Below are 17,654 nucleotides of genomic sequence, written 5' to 3' on the forward strand. Positions count from 1 at the left end.
AAGGTTAAAATAGAAAAAACTATAATTGGATTTAGGGATAATTAGGCTTGACAATGTTGATTTAATCCAAATTTGAATTTATCTATATTTTTATGAAAATGTAAGTTTTATTGTAAAACCTTAACCAAACAATGTAATGATATTGAAATAGGAAATTTTCGATTAATTAAATTTTTTTATAAGTCCTTGGCATTCGAAGAAGTGTGAAACATGTTGTCTATTGGCTATGCCTCTTAGCCCGAGACAGAAAACCCATTTGTTTTAGTAAGTAATGTTTCAGTTTTAAAACATAGTATGTGTAAAAAATAATACACGGTGTATAACATGATTTTCCCTTTAAACTCTCTCTCTCTCTCTCTCTCTCTCAAAATTAGAGGGAAATAAAATAAACTGATTCAAATGACAACACGCAAATCCAAAAGGCAAAGGGGCTCAAAGTCAGTCAGGGAGACCCATAAGCTACAAAATCCTGCACAAAAAATTATTCCTTAATTTCCTGAACTAGTGATTAACTGTGCTATGATGGAACGTGGATATAGGAGCTTCCTGCCGTCACAGCCAAAGGCATCGACAAATTTGGTAGGATGGCGATTGTTCTTAAAGAAGTTGATAAGTCCAACTGCATCAATCTCTTCTCAATTTTATCTTTTTGTCTTTCTTTAGAAGAGTTTCTTTTTCTTTCCATGAGGAATAAGACTAATGGACTATTCACAAGAATAATAGCAGTTAAGAGTAAACATTATAATTCACACAAACAATGACAGTTAAAAAAAAAAGTTTCCCATGGATTATGGGTAAAAAGTACTCTTGGCTGTCGATTCCAATTCCAACCAAAAACGAAAACAAAACAAAAACTATTATGAAAGCATGCATGCATGTACTGTCATATGGAAACAAAGAACAATAAAATGATGCATATATATGTGAACATAATCACATCGATCTATCCTGGTTATGTAGATTATGAAGGACCACATCATCTTTTTCGAGTTCTACATGTAATCGATCAGACTCTTCAATCATGGTACTTGGCATGAGACAGTTTTGAGGAGATTCTTTTTTCATGGTGTCTTATTACGAGGCCATGATAGTCGTGACCATCAATCCCATTCCTGCTCATTAATTCGAAGTAAAGAAGGCATCATCATATGTATGTACTACAAATCCCATTTCACAAAAACTGCAATGGCCTTTGGATTTCATTTAATGAACGTACTCTTTCTCTAATCCCAGAATGTTTCTCTTATAATAACTCACATTTACAATTAGTTGATGATCAGATCATGTCTCATGAAGTAAAGGCCACAAGTTCGAATATGACCAAAAAAACATAAAAATAAAAATAACTTACAAGAAAAAGACTACAATTCTCTCCCTTTCAAGGGGTCCAAACTATGATATCTCCTGTCTCTTTCTTAAATGGCCCTTTCACTTTTATATATGTACATGTGATTTGTGTTGTTATCTTTAATTCTACTGTGGAGGGTTTTTGTGTGCATAGTAGATTAATGGTGGTATTAATTATAATGGTTATGTAGGACTCCATCCAATAAAATCCTCAAAATTAAGCATGATGATACAAGATGAAAGTTAAATATATGATATATATAAGCAAGAAAATACTAAGAATAATCTATATCACATCACAAAAAAGAAGAAAGCAAGGCTATAAATGGAGGGCACCTATTATTTTTTGCTTCTGGACAATTTTGGAAAACCCTAGAGATCCAATAACTTCTACTTTTAGACAACATGGGTGTCTTACACATTAAAGACTAAGACTATATGGACCGCATATGCTACAATGTACAATGTACTAATATAAAGCAGAAAGATCTATATGATGATTTTCACAGTACTGGCGAATATCTTTATTTTTTTTGGAACATCAAGACAATTTTAACCAAGCAAAAAGAAAATCAACATGACAAAAATATTACGAGAAAATTGATGGAAGGTATAGTGAGTCTAGTACTCTCTCTCTCGATCTGATAGAATACTATGATATATAAAAAAATGTAAATCATGTTAACAAATTAATGAGCTAATTAAGTACCTTGTGTACCCTTATGAGACAATTAGAATGTGCCATGTTAATAGATCCGATTTTAATTCCACTTAGTTTAGAAAATAGCAAAAAAACAAAGAATTTAGTTTTTTAGGGACTTTTATGTATAATCCTAGCTTCTAAAATCCAAATTGTACAAGCTGTGCCTGTACTAATCTAAAATATGTAAGAAAATAACTACGTATTGGACCATGATTCTGCTTAAATGCACACGCATAAAGCATACGTAACCAAGTACGTACACTGCGGTTGCCAGCAAGAAATTTCTGGCACAAATTTAAAGAATTACGAACATAATATACAAATAGCAAGTAAATGATGCTTCTTTTTTAATGTTTTTGTGAAGGACATCATTGCCTAGGATTATACGAAAAGGGAAAAAAAAAAAAGAAAAAAGTAAACAATAATTCTTTTCTTACCGTTGAAATGATATATTGTGATTAGTGTAATGTTATTTTTGTTGTCATCACTAACATTATTTTTATTCTATACTAAATCAGCTTTTGATATTGGATTATAAGAAACCTTTTTTGCTTTTAGTTTTTATGGACAAATTTATAAATATTTTATTTAATTTTATTACATTTTTTTTTTCACATTTTAAAAGTACAAGTATACTTTAATACACTTCAGCAAATAGTTTTTTTTTATACAAAATATAAATTCTACTTTAATTTAATTTAAATGTATATGTGTATGAAATTTTTTCTTAGAAACTTAAACCTCACATCCTATAAGCATTTATACTTGTGAAGTAACCATCGCATCAAGAATGTGCAGTGGTCAACAAATAGTTAAATAAGTTGTTTCCAAACAAACATTAATTATAACATGTGGTATTAATCTCTGTGAAATTTGTTGTATTAATTATTAGATTTATTTAAAATACTAAAACAAATTATTACCAATAGAAATGCCCTAGAGAGAGCTGAAGAGAAAGTAATACAGAAATAAATGGTTGATGATGAAGAATACGAAGATAATCTCATTAATGACTGAAATGCATGCACCTGAATTGAGGTCCATGCATAATGACTCGACATGTAAGAGTCTATTTAATGAATACTGACTCTCTATGTGGAGTCCATTTTAAATTCGTTTTTATATGCGGGAAGACAGTCCTCGCACGATAAAAATGATCTTGTTTGTAAGGTCAGATCATAACATGTACAGAAGAAAGGCCAATCTATTTGGAGGGTATTCAAAAAAACAATGTTACAGATACAATAATTTTCACAACAATTAATTTAGTAAATTTTTTATATTTTTTTTTATCCTACTAATAACTTTTCACCTCAACAACTGTAAAATTTTGTCCGCAAAACTTATGTTCTCAAAAAAAAAATTGGAGCCATAATTATTTTTTTTAATGATGTATTATTATTAATAATTTTGTAAATTATGATGTGTTACTATGATTAATGTACTAATTTAAAAATTAGTGTAAGTGATTAATCAAGATGAAATTGATAATTGTTTCAATCACACACTATATATATGATGTGTTATTATCAAGATGAAATTGATAATTGTAAATTATGATGTGTTATTATCAAGATGATTGTAAATTATGATGTGTTATTATCAAGATGAAATTGATAATTGGGAAAAAAAACAAAGTTAAAAGAGGAAAAATTATGTAAGTAAACAAAACTCTTCAGACAAAAATGAAGGGAGGTAGGAATAGTTGGAAAAGAGGTTTTAAGATTGTGCAGCTTTCCAGTGCATATATCCACTTTCATATTTCTTCAACTCTCTGACAGGCTCCACATGCTAATGTAATGTATAGAGAGAAAGGTCCAAGTTCCAGACCACCCACATTATTTTTGTCCACATGGGAAGTGGGAGAAAATGATCAGTCCCAGATCTCACCTACAAATTCACACACCTCTCTCTCTCTCTCTCTCTTTCTCTCTTCAATTTAGTAATACTTCTTGTGCTACACACAACCTCCAAGACATGACCCACACATTCCATTTCCCACATCTCTTTCTTACGTAATATGATCCAAGCTTTAATTTTGATGATTTTTATAGAATTGCCAAAGCCCTTCATATAATACCAGCAGCAACACAGAGAGACGCATATAAGCATAGTCTAGTCTAGGCCAAAAAGACAAGAAACTATTCTCTTCTGCTCTGTGTGAGGAATTTTATCCAAAAAGAACATTAATACTTCTTGGATTTGCAGAAACTTGCTTGCACTGCAGATTTGTATTGGTTCTAATCCTTAGAAGGTGGGGACTAGTTGTAGCTTTTGGGTCTCGGGCCTGGCCCCCTTCCCATTTCCTTTTTTTTTTGTTCCTTTGGTTTTGCAGAAGATTTTGTCTGCCTTGTTCTGTAAAACCCCAATGCTACTTTATTTTATTGCTCTTGTGTAGGGACATATTTTGGGGTTCTGTACTTTCCTTGTTTTTCTTCTTCTCTTTAAGCCTGTTCCTCCATTTATTTTTCTTTTTCCATTGTTCGAGAAATTCTCTATAACTCCAAAAAAAAAAAAAAAAACCATTGAATTTTTGCTGCAGAGTGCTAGAACTTCATTTAAAGAACACGTTAGTGCTGTGTTTCTGATCCTTATGTTTCTGTAATTAAAAAAAAAAAACAAAAAACTTTAACCTTAGAAAGCTAGAAGTTCTCTTATTATGGTTTTTGCTAAACTTTTGTCAATATTATATGACACAGAGGCTATGCTCTGAGATTATGAAACACAATATACCTGGAATCCTGTTGATTTCTTATTGATTCTTGGGGATGGAATCATAAGGGAAGCTTACCAAGTGTAAACTTTTTGCTTGTGGAGTAGAAAAGAGGAGGTGAAGATGCCTGCAAAGGTTTTGCATACCTTAACAGATGAAAATCAAGATCTGCAGAAGCAGATTGGATGCATGAATGGATTTTTTCAGCTTTTTGACCGCCATCATTTCCTTACCGGCCGACGTATCAACAGCGACAACCACAAGAGACTTCCTCCAGGTATGCTGTATTTCTATCATTTCAGTCAATCTCAATTATTTCACTAACGTGGATCCCAAGTAATAGTATTTATTAGCAAAGTGGGGTTAACAGTATGTTTATCTCCTAAGATTTGATTCTGTAGAGACTTAATATTGTGTTAATTTTAGAGAGACCTTTTTCAGAAGTCGTAATTACATATAAATTATGATTATCATTTGCTGGGATGTTTCTCATTCACTTTCCCTTTGATGGCGCATATCAATATTCATGAGTTATTCAATTTTGTGTAAACATATATGTTTAATGTTTTCAATTCAACATACCAAAGCACTCTGGAAACATTTTCAATTCAGTTTGAAATTTTTTTAGTGTTCCAAATTGACATCAGAGGCTATTGTTCAACATAGCTTCTTTTTTTTTTTTTTTTTCCCTTATCACCAGGGCTTTGTCCTCGCTACCCACATTTTCATGTCCAGGTCTCAGTTGGCTATGAAATGATCAGCTCTTTTTGTTTGAAAGCATTCTGCATCATAACATTTTTTTTTTGCTAAACTCTGCATCATAACATATTAGTAGCTTTCAGTAATATGCCTTTTATTAGTTGATTTGTAATTTATTAATTGGGTCCTCGTAAGTTTCACTCTTTCCCTTTGTTTTGTTTTGCAAGCCTCAGCACGTTATAGCATTGACCATCATATCAATTTCTTCAGCATCTTACATTTCATTTGTTACAGGTCAAAATGACAAGAAGGCAACAGAGCTCAGCAATGCATCACAAACAACTACAGTAAGAATCTAAAACTTAATCACTACAACAATTGTTTGTTTCTAGCAGAAGCATTCAAGTTTCACTTACAATTGCAGGAAAAAATCCCGAAGAAGCTTGTAAAAGAGAAACAGAGGGTCTCGACAGAATCATCCAAATCCTCCTTTTCATCTTCCTCATGTTCATCTAGCTTCTCATCTCTTGATCATAACAAAACAGCTCAGATTGAGACATCTTCATTCAACCAAACAATTTTCCCTGAAACCCCCACTCAGTCCACGAACCAGCCAAATGTTTCTTTGCAGTTAAGACAGCCATCCCTTGATCTCCGAGACATTGTCAAAGACTCCATATACAGAGAAGCCCGTGCATTGTCTGTAAAAACTGGTGGTAAGGAGGAAGCAACGGGTAATACCTTGATATACATAGACTCCCCAAGGCCCTTGCAGGCACCCAAATCTGTCAAGCCCAGAGCTACTGGTCTCAATGATTCCTTTCGCATTCTTGCTAAGCTCCGGGAAGCACCTAGGAATTACAAGGAACAGAGAGATGGTTTTACGCTTTCATCACCGAACGATGCACCTCGGCTCTCTTATGATGGAAGGATATCACAAGATGCATACAAGTCTACCATAAAGCTCAAAGAACTCCCAAGGCTATCATTGGACAGCAGACAAGGCTCCATAAGGGGTTCTGCACCTGAACCAAAATCAAATTTTCTTTTGAAGGATCTGCAGAGAAGGAATGGAAACTCTGGCAATATGCTTAACCATCAACAAGAGCCAGAAATTTCAAAACGACCATCTAGCATTGTGGCAAAGTTGATGGGATTGGAATCTACCCCACAGTCAACATCAACCAGTGAGAATTCATTAGAAATTATGAGTAGCTGCCAAGCTGATAAATATGACCGCTTCTCAGAAGCAACTGATGAAACCAAGCAAAATCGAATTTCCAGGTCCCCAAGGAATTCACAGGACCACATCTCACCCCGGTTGAAAAATGCTGATTCAGTTATGAGGCCCACCTCAGGTTCAAGGTTTCCAATAGAACCAGCTCCATGGAGGCAGCCAGAAGGCAGCCAAAGTTCTGAACTTCCAGCTTTCATGTATGGAGAAACTACCATAAAAGCCCCAAACTGCCCCTCCGTTTATGGTGAAATTGAGAAAAGGTTGTCTGAACTTGAGTTCAAAAAATCTGGTAAGGATCTCAGAGCACTCAAGCAGATACTCGAAGGAATGCAGAAGACTAAAGATGCATTAGATACCAAAAGAGAAAGGGCTGCAAATTTTGCATCTCAAACAAGCAAAAATAGCAGCTCTTACCAAAGCTCAAATTTAGCAAGCCCAAGAAAGCTACAAAATAAGGACCCAATTTCTGCCACAATCAAGGGGTCTCCTTCACCAAAGAGTCATAAATCCCCAGCTGTCATTATGAAACCAGTTAACCTTATCAGAAGAACAAGTGATCCTGCGTCCAGCATGATTCCAACTGAAAATATGTCAGTGATCCGGAAGCCTCATGGCAGTGCAGATGGGAGAAAGTTTTCGATGCAATCAGCTAAAGATCTAGTTTCAAGAAACAATCATATACAAGGCCCTTTCAGTCGACTGAATTGCGCTACAGATAAGACTATCAGTGTTAGAACCTCAAAATCAGCATCAGCCTTAAAGCTGCCTCGGCACATCATTGGAGAAAACAACACATGCTCAGCAACTGTGAGCCCGAGACTGCAACAAAGGAAATTTGGATTGCAGAAGCAGTCACCACCTCCCACCGTCCCATCATCTGATTCAAGCAAGACCAATAGGCAACATACTAAACAACCAGTAGGACCAAACTCCCCAGGTAGAAAAGTCCGACCAAGGTCTCCCAATTTGCAGCAATGTAATGAGCAATTGAGTGAGATCAGCAGTGCCATCAGAGATTTAAGTCACGAAATTGATGCTATTTCTCTGAAATCTGAGAGCAGCATTAACTTCAACTCTCACATGGACACAGAACTGACAGAAGTTACAAGCACCAATCAATCTGATAAGATCAACACTACCTTCTTCCAGCAGGATGGCCAGAAACAAAGTGTAAGTGTACTTGCTATTATTTACCCATGCAAATATTTCAATTATCTGGTTTAATATGTTCTATTTTATCTTTTTCAGAGTCTAGAAGGGTTCAGGGAAGACAGGTTGATGGCAGAACCTGCAATAGCTACCATGGAACAACCGAGTCCTATCTCTGTTCTTGATGCTACATTTTACAGAGATGAGTCGCCATCCCCTGTGAAGAAGATATCAAATGCCTTTAAAGGTGCAGTTCTTGTGCATTTGACACTTAAAAGTTAGTGGTGAAATGACATGGGTTCCTTTATCTCTGTACTAATGTTTCTCTTTCATAATCTACTAGCCCAAATTCAAAACAAAAGTTCTACCATTTTAGGAGTTCAACACAGTTCATTCCTAAATATAATATGAAAGATGAAATATGTGAGCTTTATTACAGAATGCTAGACTTGTTAATGAATTGAATTCTCAAATTTTTTTGCTACAGATTATGAGGCTTTAAATCCTGATGAAGGGGAATGGAATCCAGAAGATCTAGCACAATTACCAAAGTGCACAAAACCCAGTTTCAGTGCAGACATTGATAACAAAAAATTAGAAAACATCCAGCATTTTGTTCAGAATCTTCGACAAATATACTGTACTGAAGAGGAACCCATCACCAATTACATTGCACCCCTCCATGAGAGCACAAATTCAGACCACAGGTACATCTCAGAAATATTGTTAGCATCAGGTCTCCTCAGAGATCTTGACTTTGGTTTGATGACCATTCAGCTCCAAGCATCTAGCCACCCCATTGATTATAAAGTGTTCCTTGCGTTGGAGCAAAAAAAGGCAGGTGCAGGGCTTCTAAATGATACACAGCATGATATAAGGCTTGTTAAGTCAGAACCTACTGAGAAAATTCAAAGAAAACTCACATTTGATGCTGTTAATGAAATTCTAGTTCGCAAATTATTATTGGAAGGTCCTCACCAGCATTGGTTCTTGCCAAATAAGCTAGCAGGAAGAAAACCAAGAGGGCAGCAGCTTCTGGAAGAATTGTGTTCAGAGGTAGATCGGCTAAAGAATAACAACTTGAACAGAAGCCTAGATGAGGAGGATGACAGTTTGAGGAGCATCATATTGGAAGATTTAAGGCATCGATCAATGGATTGGATAGATTGCCATTGTGAAATTTCTGGGGTAGTGTTAGATGTTGAGCGGTTGATTTTTAAAGACTTAATAACAGAAGTTTTAAACAGTGAGGTAGCTGCTCTGCAGGGCAGGCCTGGTGGGCATTGCAGGAAGCTGTTTTCCAAGTATGGGATTTGATAACATAGTTCTAGAAGGGATTCAGTCTTATCTCTCTCTCTCTCTCTCTCTCACACACACACACACACACACATTTTTGTTTCCAGTTGGGTGGGTATTTCACTCTGCTTAAAACTACAGTAATTCTTGAGTCAGAAAAGCTCTTTACTAGCATGTAAATCTCCATTAGAGGCTTATAACTTACTTGTAGATTATAGACAATGTATATATAATTATATTTCCTTTCAAGTTTGGGTTTCAAGATATGCTTTGCATTCAGAGTGGCTGGACCTGAACTCTTCCATTTCTTATAGTGAAAAAATACAATCATTTCTAAACACACAAGTTGACATGTACTGCTACTTTCTCTAAAGTTAAATTGAGTCAAATAACATAGATGATGAAGTTAAAGACAAAGCCTTCCTCAATTCGTAGCATAATTCCACAAGAAGGCTCCTTATATTGATAAATTCTAGTATCTGTGGAATGCATACAAGTCCATTCTCCAAAGCAATTGTAATTTTGCTTGCCATACGTTTAAGAGACTTAAGGCTCTTCTAGAAGAAATTGCAATTTTCTTTTTTTTGATAAGTATTAAAATTGATAAGTTGTTGCTGCCCAGGATCGAACTGGGGAGCTTCAGTGTGTAAGACTGAAATTGCAATTTTCTAAAGAACTTTAATAGGGTTCTTGAAGCTGAAAATACCTTTAAGGCTATAGTTGAAATTTGGAGCTTTTAGGAAAAAGCTTTACAATTCACTGTTCATTCTTTATATATATAAAAGTTTAAAGCAATATTCACTGTTTTTTGTCACACACTCAAAAAACCAAAGTCCTTTTCAATTAAAGCTCTATATTACTAAAGCTCTATAGTAAGAGCTCTATTGCCTATAGCAACGCCAAACAGGCACTATACCCAAAACTAGTTTGTCTAAATTCATCAAATCTAATATTGACTGATATAATTATTTCTGTTTCTAGCATCCACTGCCTTTGAGCACAAAGTGTTCTCTAGTCCACTATATTAAAGCCATAAGTCATTTAGAGTGCTTAAAGGCTAACATAGCCTAACAAACAATGAGAGAACAACTCTTACACCTATTATGTACTGTTTATTTCTCTCTTACACATTCCCAGGCATGTAATGCCTCCCTATCTAGGTAACAGGGAATGTTAATGGAGCTGCTGAAAGAGTAAAATTTTCCAATCTTGTATATACAGCTAAAATGCTGCATTGTGACAAGTCAGGGAGGCTATGGATTTCAGGCTTTCAGAATACCAATGTAATACTAATCAGAAGGCAAGGCAGTAAATGAAAAAGTTTCCAATAATTGATGCAGCTTTACTGTACTGTACAATGTTTGTAGAATATTTCTTAGCAGGACGAATTTGTTAGTTTTGAGAACAAATAACTCATGCACATTGTCCAGGCAACAAGATCTCTAATTCATAAACCTTAACAGAACGGAATTTATTCTGAAATAAGATGTCACATCAAGCACATATAATATTTTCCTGCTAATCAAGAAACGGAATTCAATACAAACTGAGCAAATGAAGATACCTGTTCTCCAACATTAATCTCATTTAAAAGAATGAAAGTATATCTGTCATTCAATTATTCTGATATTTCTTAATAACAACTACCATTAACATGACATTGTATTGCAGTTGATTTTATCAGGGACAATATAAATATTCATAGCAACATTCAACCAAGGTCAGCACCGGAGAAAACCATGTGCCATTCAGTATAAGATCATAATAAGAGAAGAAAAAGAATTTCAATTAGAAAGAATCATTCACTGGGTCTACCATCTCAACTGACATACACATACCTCAAAAACTTGTTAAAGTGGAAACATTTTCCTCAGGCAGTTTGTAATATCCAATCTATAATGCCCCATGCAGAAAACATTATGCCCTTGACTATGACTACCCTGGAACCATCCTCTGCTGCCAGTCTCCTAAACAAGTGTACAAATACTAATCAAACTTAATTTACAAATGATCCAGTTCCTGTAAATTTCCCATAGATTCTTTCAGAATTTGCTCAGCCCTCCTCTTCTTGTCATCCTTTTCATTTAACCTCCCAAACCAGGATTCAGTTACCTCAAAACTCTTGTTCTGTGGGCTTGAATCTAGCATTGAACCTAAGTATTTCTTTCCAGAACCAAGCTTAAATTGCACAGTTGGCCTGGTGTTCAAAAGAACCTTTTTGTGTCCCTCCTCAGAATCACGTAATCCGCTCTTCATTGCTTCAATATTTGGAGCAAATGCCTCTAACACTGAGACATGGTTGTCCATGCCATGGTATTTCACAATAGGATTTCCTGTAGTCGTATCATTTGAAAGCTTAGTCTTCGCTGGAAGAAGAACGGGAGAAACCTCCTTCTCTCCATATTGTAGAGGTGCGGCAAGAAATGGGTTACTTTCAGCTGCTTGTTTTGCTTTAGCTGCTGCTTGTTTTGCTTTAGCAGCATCTCCAGCATCAACAGAGGAGGGTCCTTCCAACTCATTACTGGCCAACCATTGATTTAAGTTCAACAAAGACCTTTCTGGCTTTCTGTGCTGGTTTTCCTGTTCAATTTTAGCCATTTTAAGTTCTGTTGTTCTGTCATTTGGAGTAGACGACTGAGCATAAGTACCAGGATCAGGAAATGCAGGCAACCAAGCAGGTATATGCTCACCGGGTGGCTCTTCCCCAATTTGCAAAAAACTTGGAGTCAGCTTCCGATCTTTAATAACTGGAAACTGTGGAAGAGAATAGGCAAATGGGATCTGCTCTGATTCGCCAACATATTGGGCAAGTTCCCTAACCGTGCCTGAACTTGCAAGGCAATGCTCAATATCCGAAGCACCCAAAAACCCCTGTGGCAAACCCAAATCTTCCAACCCTTGAATAATATCAAAAACGTTGGACTCTGTTCTACCTGCTTGATTAGCATATACATGTGCAGTCTTCCCAATGTCACAAATATACCGAACTGTAACGTCAGATAATGTTTCAAGAGCAGACTGCTGAAAACTCTGAAACCCTTCACTCTCACATATTTGTGCCACCGCAACCTTCACAAATGCTCGGGCAAATTCTTCGCCACCAGGTTTCCTCTGGGGAGCTGGTTTTTCAGGCCCTCTTTCACTCTCCCGACCTCCATCGCTCATATTCAACACCTCATATCACTTCATTCGATGTCACATACATATAACCAAATGTACCATTCCTCAAAAACAAATTCCCCAAAACTTGGATTACTAACATTCACCCACAAATCATAGTTTCATCCATCACCCTTCTCTTAGAACTGTAGCTGGAAAAATGCTGGAAAACACCAGAAATCAAAATTCTGAATCATAAATTTTTCTCAAAAAAAAAAAAAAAAAATCATTCAGAAGTGAGTCTAATTTAGTGTTATTTTTAAGGTTTTCCAAATTGCTCCACAAATTTTGGCTGTGTACACACACAAACACACATATATACAAACTTTGTGCACTGGTACGACTTTTTCCCAAATCATCCATTACTCCACAAACATGAATTTACAATTTTACTCTGAAAACCTTTTCTCTAACGAAAAACAAACTCAAAGTAAAGCTTAATTTCTACTGGAATGAAAGAAGAGCATAGCGAGAAAACCCTAGAGATTGGCAATTTGAAAATAGAGGAGCAGAATTATTGTCATAAATAATAGAAAATTGAGCTCCGAAGGGCTTACCAGTCATTTTCTAGGGTTTTGGATCTACAGTACAGTGAGCAAGTGAACCAAAGTAAGAAGTGTTGAGCTCAGAACACGAAGCTTGGAAAATGAAGAAAATAAACAAAAACAAAAACAAGGAGCTTCGAATTGAATAATGGAAAGAGAAAGAGCAAGATTTTAGGGGTTTGAATCTGAAATCTAGGGTTTGGCGTTTTTGTCCGAAGAATCGTCTGGGGTTGGAAGTTAGAACCCCAGTAAAACCCTCTCTGGATCGAAAGGGAAACGGACACAGAGAGAGAGAGAGAAAGAGAGAGATCGGTGAGTCTGAGGGAGAGTAAAAAAGGGAAGGAGGTGGTATTTATAGAAGGGAAATAGAAGAAAGAAAACGATAGGAACACATTGGGTGAGGTAAAGGAAACTGACAATTGCTGTCTATGCTTGACAGCTGTACCCCATTAGATGTGCAAATTATTTGAATCAAAATTTTGGATCAAATTTTGATTATTTCTGTATTATTATTTATCTATACTATTATTTAAGGGTTTTTTTTGTTTGGATTTCTCATTTTGTTGTTTAAAAAAGTTTTTACACTCTTATGTTTAAGTAGGGATAAAACTAAATGACAATTCGGTAAAAATGCAACTTTAATTCCTATTTAAAAAATAGGACCACTCTCCTGTTAATTTTTAAATTGCTTTATCTACTTATAAATTAGATTTTCAAAATAAATATTATATATATATATATAATAAAAAAAAAAACTCTACAAAATAAGATCACTAAAAAAAAAAAAAAACTAGCCTCATCTCTTCTCTATACTATTATTTAAAGGGATTTCCCTATTTGGATTCCTCTTTTTTTTTTTATTCAAAAAAACCCCTACTCCCCTATGTTTAAGTAAAGAAAAAATTAAAGGACAATCCGGTAAAAATGTAATTTTAACTCCCACTAAAACATTACCTAAAAAATAAGATCACTCTCCTGTTAATTTTTAAATTGCTTTATCCACTTATAAATTAGATTTTCAAAATAAATATTATATATATATAATAAAAAAAAAAAAACTCTACAAAATAAGATCACTAACAAAAAAAAAAAAAAAAAGAGCCTCATTGCACGTGCGAAGCGCGTGTAATGAGGCTAGTATTTATTTACGATGAAGGAGGACTAGCATGAATGTGTTAGTGTCCATTTTCCTCCGAGTCACTCTAGGCGTGTACGGGTTGTCATCTTTTCCTATACATTTTTTATTTTACCAAAAGAAAGAGGACTAGCATAGATTAAGAAGTTATGCGGAGTTAGGACAAAGACTCTCATAATACTTACCAATATTGTCGTACTAAAGCAAAAATGCAAATGAAAACAACTAGTTCTTTGGTCTTTATTATTTTACTAGTGTGTAATTCTGTGCATATGCACATGATGCAAATTGGACTATAATTGAAATCCAATTTAGAATCTAATTGGATTTGAGTTTTTCAATTTTTATACTCAATAATTCATGTAGGGACACGTTGTGCTGCCCAAGCCCAAAGTGGAAGGGATATTGGCCCAGTGAGTCCAGTACAATAAATTTGTAGAGAGTGAGTCAAAGAGTTAGACCCTAATGAATTTGACAACGGCTAGTATGGATTTAGAAGATGATCAAGCAAGAACAACGAACATGGAGTTGAATGAATTCACTGTCCGATGAGGTAATTTTTCATATAAATCAATTAAACATGTTGCAAGTGCAATTTTGATGGCTACAGTGTTCTTCTCTCTTAATTTTTGGATCACTATCCATGAAGGACTTCTTATATTATATAGTTACCTTTGGACGATCTTGATCCTACACTTGTCGATCATTTGAGCCACTACTTGAGTGCTTGTCCCATCAAACATCCTTTCTAGCTTTTTGTGAGCTGTGGTAGCCAAAGCAACACTGTTCAAGGGTCTTCTCCACATAAATGCGGCTAGAAGGTTAGCTACAGGGCATTCAATGTGGTAGTAGTAGTTTTCCCTTAGATATTTTTGAGTTCCCATCCTTCTTGTGTGTTCATGATGCACGTCCCTATTATTAGAGCTTTCTGGAAGATCCCCCTGACTATTGGGACATTAATTTGAGCTGTACTTAGCATATTCGAGGAGTTATTCCTCCTCAGACTACCCTCCAATTCGTATCTCACTCATTAGATTCTAAACTTGACCTATCCAACACCATTAATTTGTTCTCAGATTACTATGCTCTCGGCCAAGGCCTAAGGCCCAATATACAATTTGGGCCCTTAACCCTACAATAGTTTCTCAAAACTTCGATTTTTTCCTCTTATCCGAGGAGAAAAGTGGGGTTTTGATTTTTCATGCGTTAATATTATTTTGCCCTTTGATTTGCATACATCGGAGTGCCGTTTTGCGCACCCTATGATTGCTATTGACGCTTCGGAGCCCGTGAGGCGTCATTAATTGTTCCAAGCGGCATTTTGTTCCCCACATCCAACAGTGAGGCGCTAATCTAATGGCTGATATTTCTCTTTGGGTTTTGAGCGGGATAACTCCCACTTAATTTTGCCCTCTATATAAAGCACCAAGGGAAATCACCTTCCCCCCCATTTCATAAGTCTTCAAACTTTCCAGAGATTCCAAGCACTCAAACTCACAGAGCTCTTTAAGTTACTAAGCCTCCCACATATTTTCCTTAAGAAATCTCCGAAAATCTTCCTAAAGGTTTCAGGGATTGACATATATATTAGTTCTTGTAAGTCTTTACTTCTTCAAACTTTTCTTTTTCTCCTCAGCTTTCCAGTTTTTATTACTTCACTCACCAATTTTAGTCATTTCCCTCTAACTTGTCTAAATGGGTAGATTTAAGCACCTAGTAGACTCCCCTACCAAAATAGAAGCCTTTAAGGATAAATACCATATACCATAGGAAGTTGCCCTGCGATACTGTTTCCCAGAACAAATAGTGACATACAGACAAAAGGGGGAAGTCATCATTCCCATGATAGCTTTCATAGAAGGGGGAATGACTCTCCCTATGGGTAGGATAACACAGGACTACCTCATCAACCATAGGATATGCTCCCATTAGTGCGCGCCCAACCTATTTAGGATCTTAGGTAGTGTCGATGCTCTCAACGAGCATCTGGGCTTGGGGCTTACCTGGCATGATGTGGTTCACATGTACGAGTGTCACTCACTCGCTAATGCGGGGTTTTACCTCAAGTCCAGATCGCCTGTAGTTAGGCTCATCTTGTGCCTCCCCAAATCTAATAAGGGGATGAAAGATGACTACCTGATTGCTTCGGGGGCATGGCATGATGGCCTTCATTGCCCAATCCGAGAGGGAAAGCTAGGTGGGATACCTTAAAGTTAGGTTCCTTAGCAAGAGATTTAGATCCTTTAACCCTAACCTTGTCATTATTTCCTTTTCATTTTGCTTTCTTTTGATGATGGATTTTAACTTTCTAACCATGTTATGCTTCTTAGCTATTTTGCAGATAAGAGGCAAGTAGCTCCTAGGCTCAACCTGACCAACGTTGTAGCTCTCAATTTCTTGCTGAGATCCGAAATCTTTCTAAGTGAGGACAGATAGCTGCGAGTCGTCCACCTGATTTTGGACTTCGAGCCCATCTCAGAGATATACCAAGAAATAAGCCACACTATAAGAGTAGGTGACCCATAGCTGGCCCAAACTGACGTATCACAACCAAATTTCCTAGCCTGAGACGATCTTCCATCGGTCGTACTGCCACTCCAACAGAACCTTCCACTGGTCGTACAACCATTCCAACAGGTTCTGCCCGAAGCAGCAATAGTAAGAGAAGAGATTGCCTCCTCAAATTCCTCGCTCGAAGAAGAAATTGATAGGTTTCGTTTTAAAGAGGAGGAGACTCAGGAAGTGCAAGTAATTCCCATCTCGGATGCTGAGGACGAGCCTGATAGGCATTCAAGTGTCCAACTTGCTCATCCAGATAGATCATCCGAGGAAGAAAAGGATGAAATGGCCTTGAATCGGGGGAACAAAGGCCTAAGGGAGTTGCTGGTAGGGAGGAATACAGGGTCAACTTCCAAAGAAGTCCCCAAATCTAAACTTCCTCCTACTTTACCCCCTCCTCCCCCTCTAACCCCCTACTAACCTCAGATTGCACGTCAATCCAAACTTGAAGAAGAAGAGACCAGTGCAAGAGCTGGAGGAAGGGGAGGTGGTCCCTCAAAAGGGTACCAAACAACAAAAAACGACCAAGGACCCTTAAGACAAGAGGGCCACCTCCGCGGATAGCAAGGAGGAGCATAATAAGGTCGAGGTACGACTTCAGCAACGCACCTGGTCTCCCTGGTTGGAAGTGGATGAGGCTGTCATCCCTTAGAATGCCTCAGTCAGGGACTTCCAAATGAGGCATGCTGCTTATATAACTGAGGCCTTAGAGTAGCCCCTCCTTCTTCCCAATGGATGCTGCTTGGAAGATGAGGCAGTAAGACCTGTTTATGTCCTTGAAAAGGGACCTTGCCTTAGTAAGTATACTGACTGACATTTTTCTTTTGAATATCACTATGTTTTTCCCCTTCTTTAATTTTTTTTTTTTTTAATCTCTCTTCTACTCACATGGGATTACTATGTTATTCTTGTGCAGATCACCCAAGAGGTCTTTGTGGCTGAGGAGTGGGTAAAGGAGGCTCGGAATGATGTTAAAAATGAGGTTTTCCTTTGCTTCGAAGTTGAGAAGGCCTTGGGGGTTGCAAAGGAAGAGAATAAAGAGCTGCTCTCCAAGCTGACCGTCGAGGAGAGAGAGAAAAAGTGCTCAGGCAGGGCTAAAGAGTGCCGAGACT

At 36.7% G+C, this 17,654-nt stretch overlaps 2 protein-coding genes across 4 annotated transcripts; one reads left to right on the top strand and one right to left on the bottom strand.

Moving 5' to 3' along the window:
• The first annotated feature begins 3,912 nt into the window (after positions 1-3,912).
• LOC115976279 (protein LONGIFOLIA 2-like) lies at positions 3,913-9,719 on the top strand. 3 transcript variants are annotated; one of them, XM_031097469.1, is made up of 6 exons: positions 3,913-4,304; positions 4,871-5,040; positions 5,757-5,809; positions 5,887-7,869; positions 7,948-8,095; positions 8,336-9,719. In XM_031097469.1, the coding sequence occupies exons 2-6, from the start codon at positions 4,887-4,889 to the stop codon at positions 9,163-9,165; spliced, it is 3,168 nt and encodes a 1,055-aa protein (XP_030953329.1). In that variant the 5' UTR covers positions 3,913-4,304; positions 4,871-4,886; the 3' UTR covers positions 9,166-9,719. The 3 variants fall into 3 exon arrangements, with proteins under 3 accessions (XP_030953329.1, XP_030953328.1, XP_030953327.1); XM_031097468.1 differs by having other exon boundaries at positions 4,750-5,040; positions 8,336-9,530; XM_031097467.1 differs by having other exon boundaries at positions 3,913-5,040; positions 8,336-9,530.
• A 1,135-nt stretch (positions 9,720-10,854) lies between these two features.
• LOC115976280 (transcription initiation factor TFIID subunit 8-like) lies at positions 10,855-13,188 on the bottom strand. Its single transcript, XM_031097470.1, has 2 exons — positions 12,861-13,188; positions 10,855-12,466 (listed from the first exon to the last, which is right to left on the bottom strand). Exon 2 carries the CDS (start codon positions 12,307-12,309, stop codon positions 11,146-11,148), a length of 1,164 nt encoding a protein of 387 aa, XP_030953330.1. The 5' UTR covers positions 12,310-12,466; positions 12,861-13,188; the 3' UTR covers positions 10,855-11,145.
• Positions 13,189-17,654: the final 4,466 nt, after the last annotated feature.

This window comes from Quercus lobata, chromosome 2 (genome assembly GCF_001633185.2).
Source record: "Quercus lobata isolate SW786 chromosome 2, ValleyOak3.0 Primary Assembly, whole genome shotgun sequence".
Lineage (NCBI taxonomy): Eukaryota > Viridiplantae > Streptophyta > Magnoliopsida > Fagales > Fagaceae > Quercus > Quercus lobata.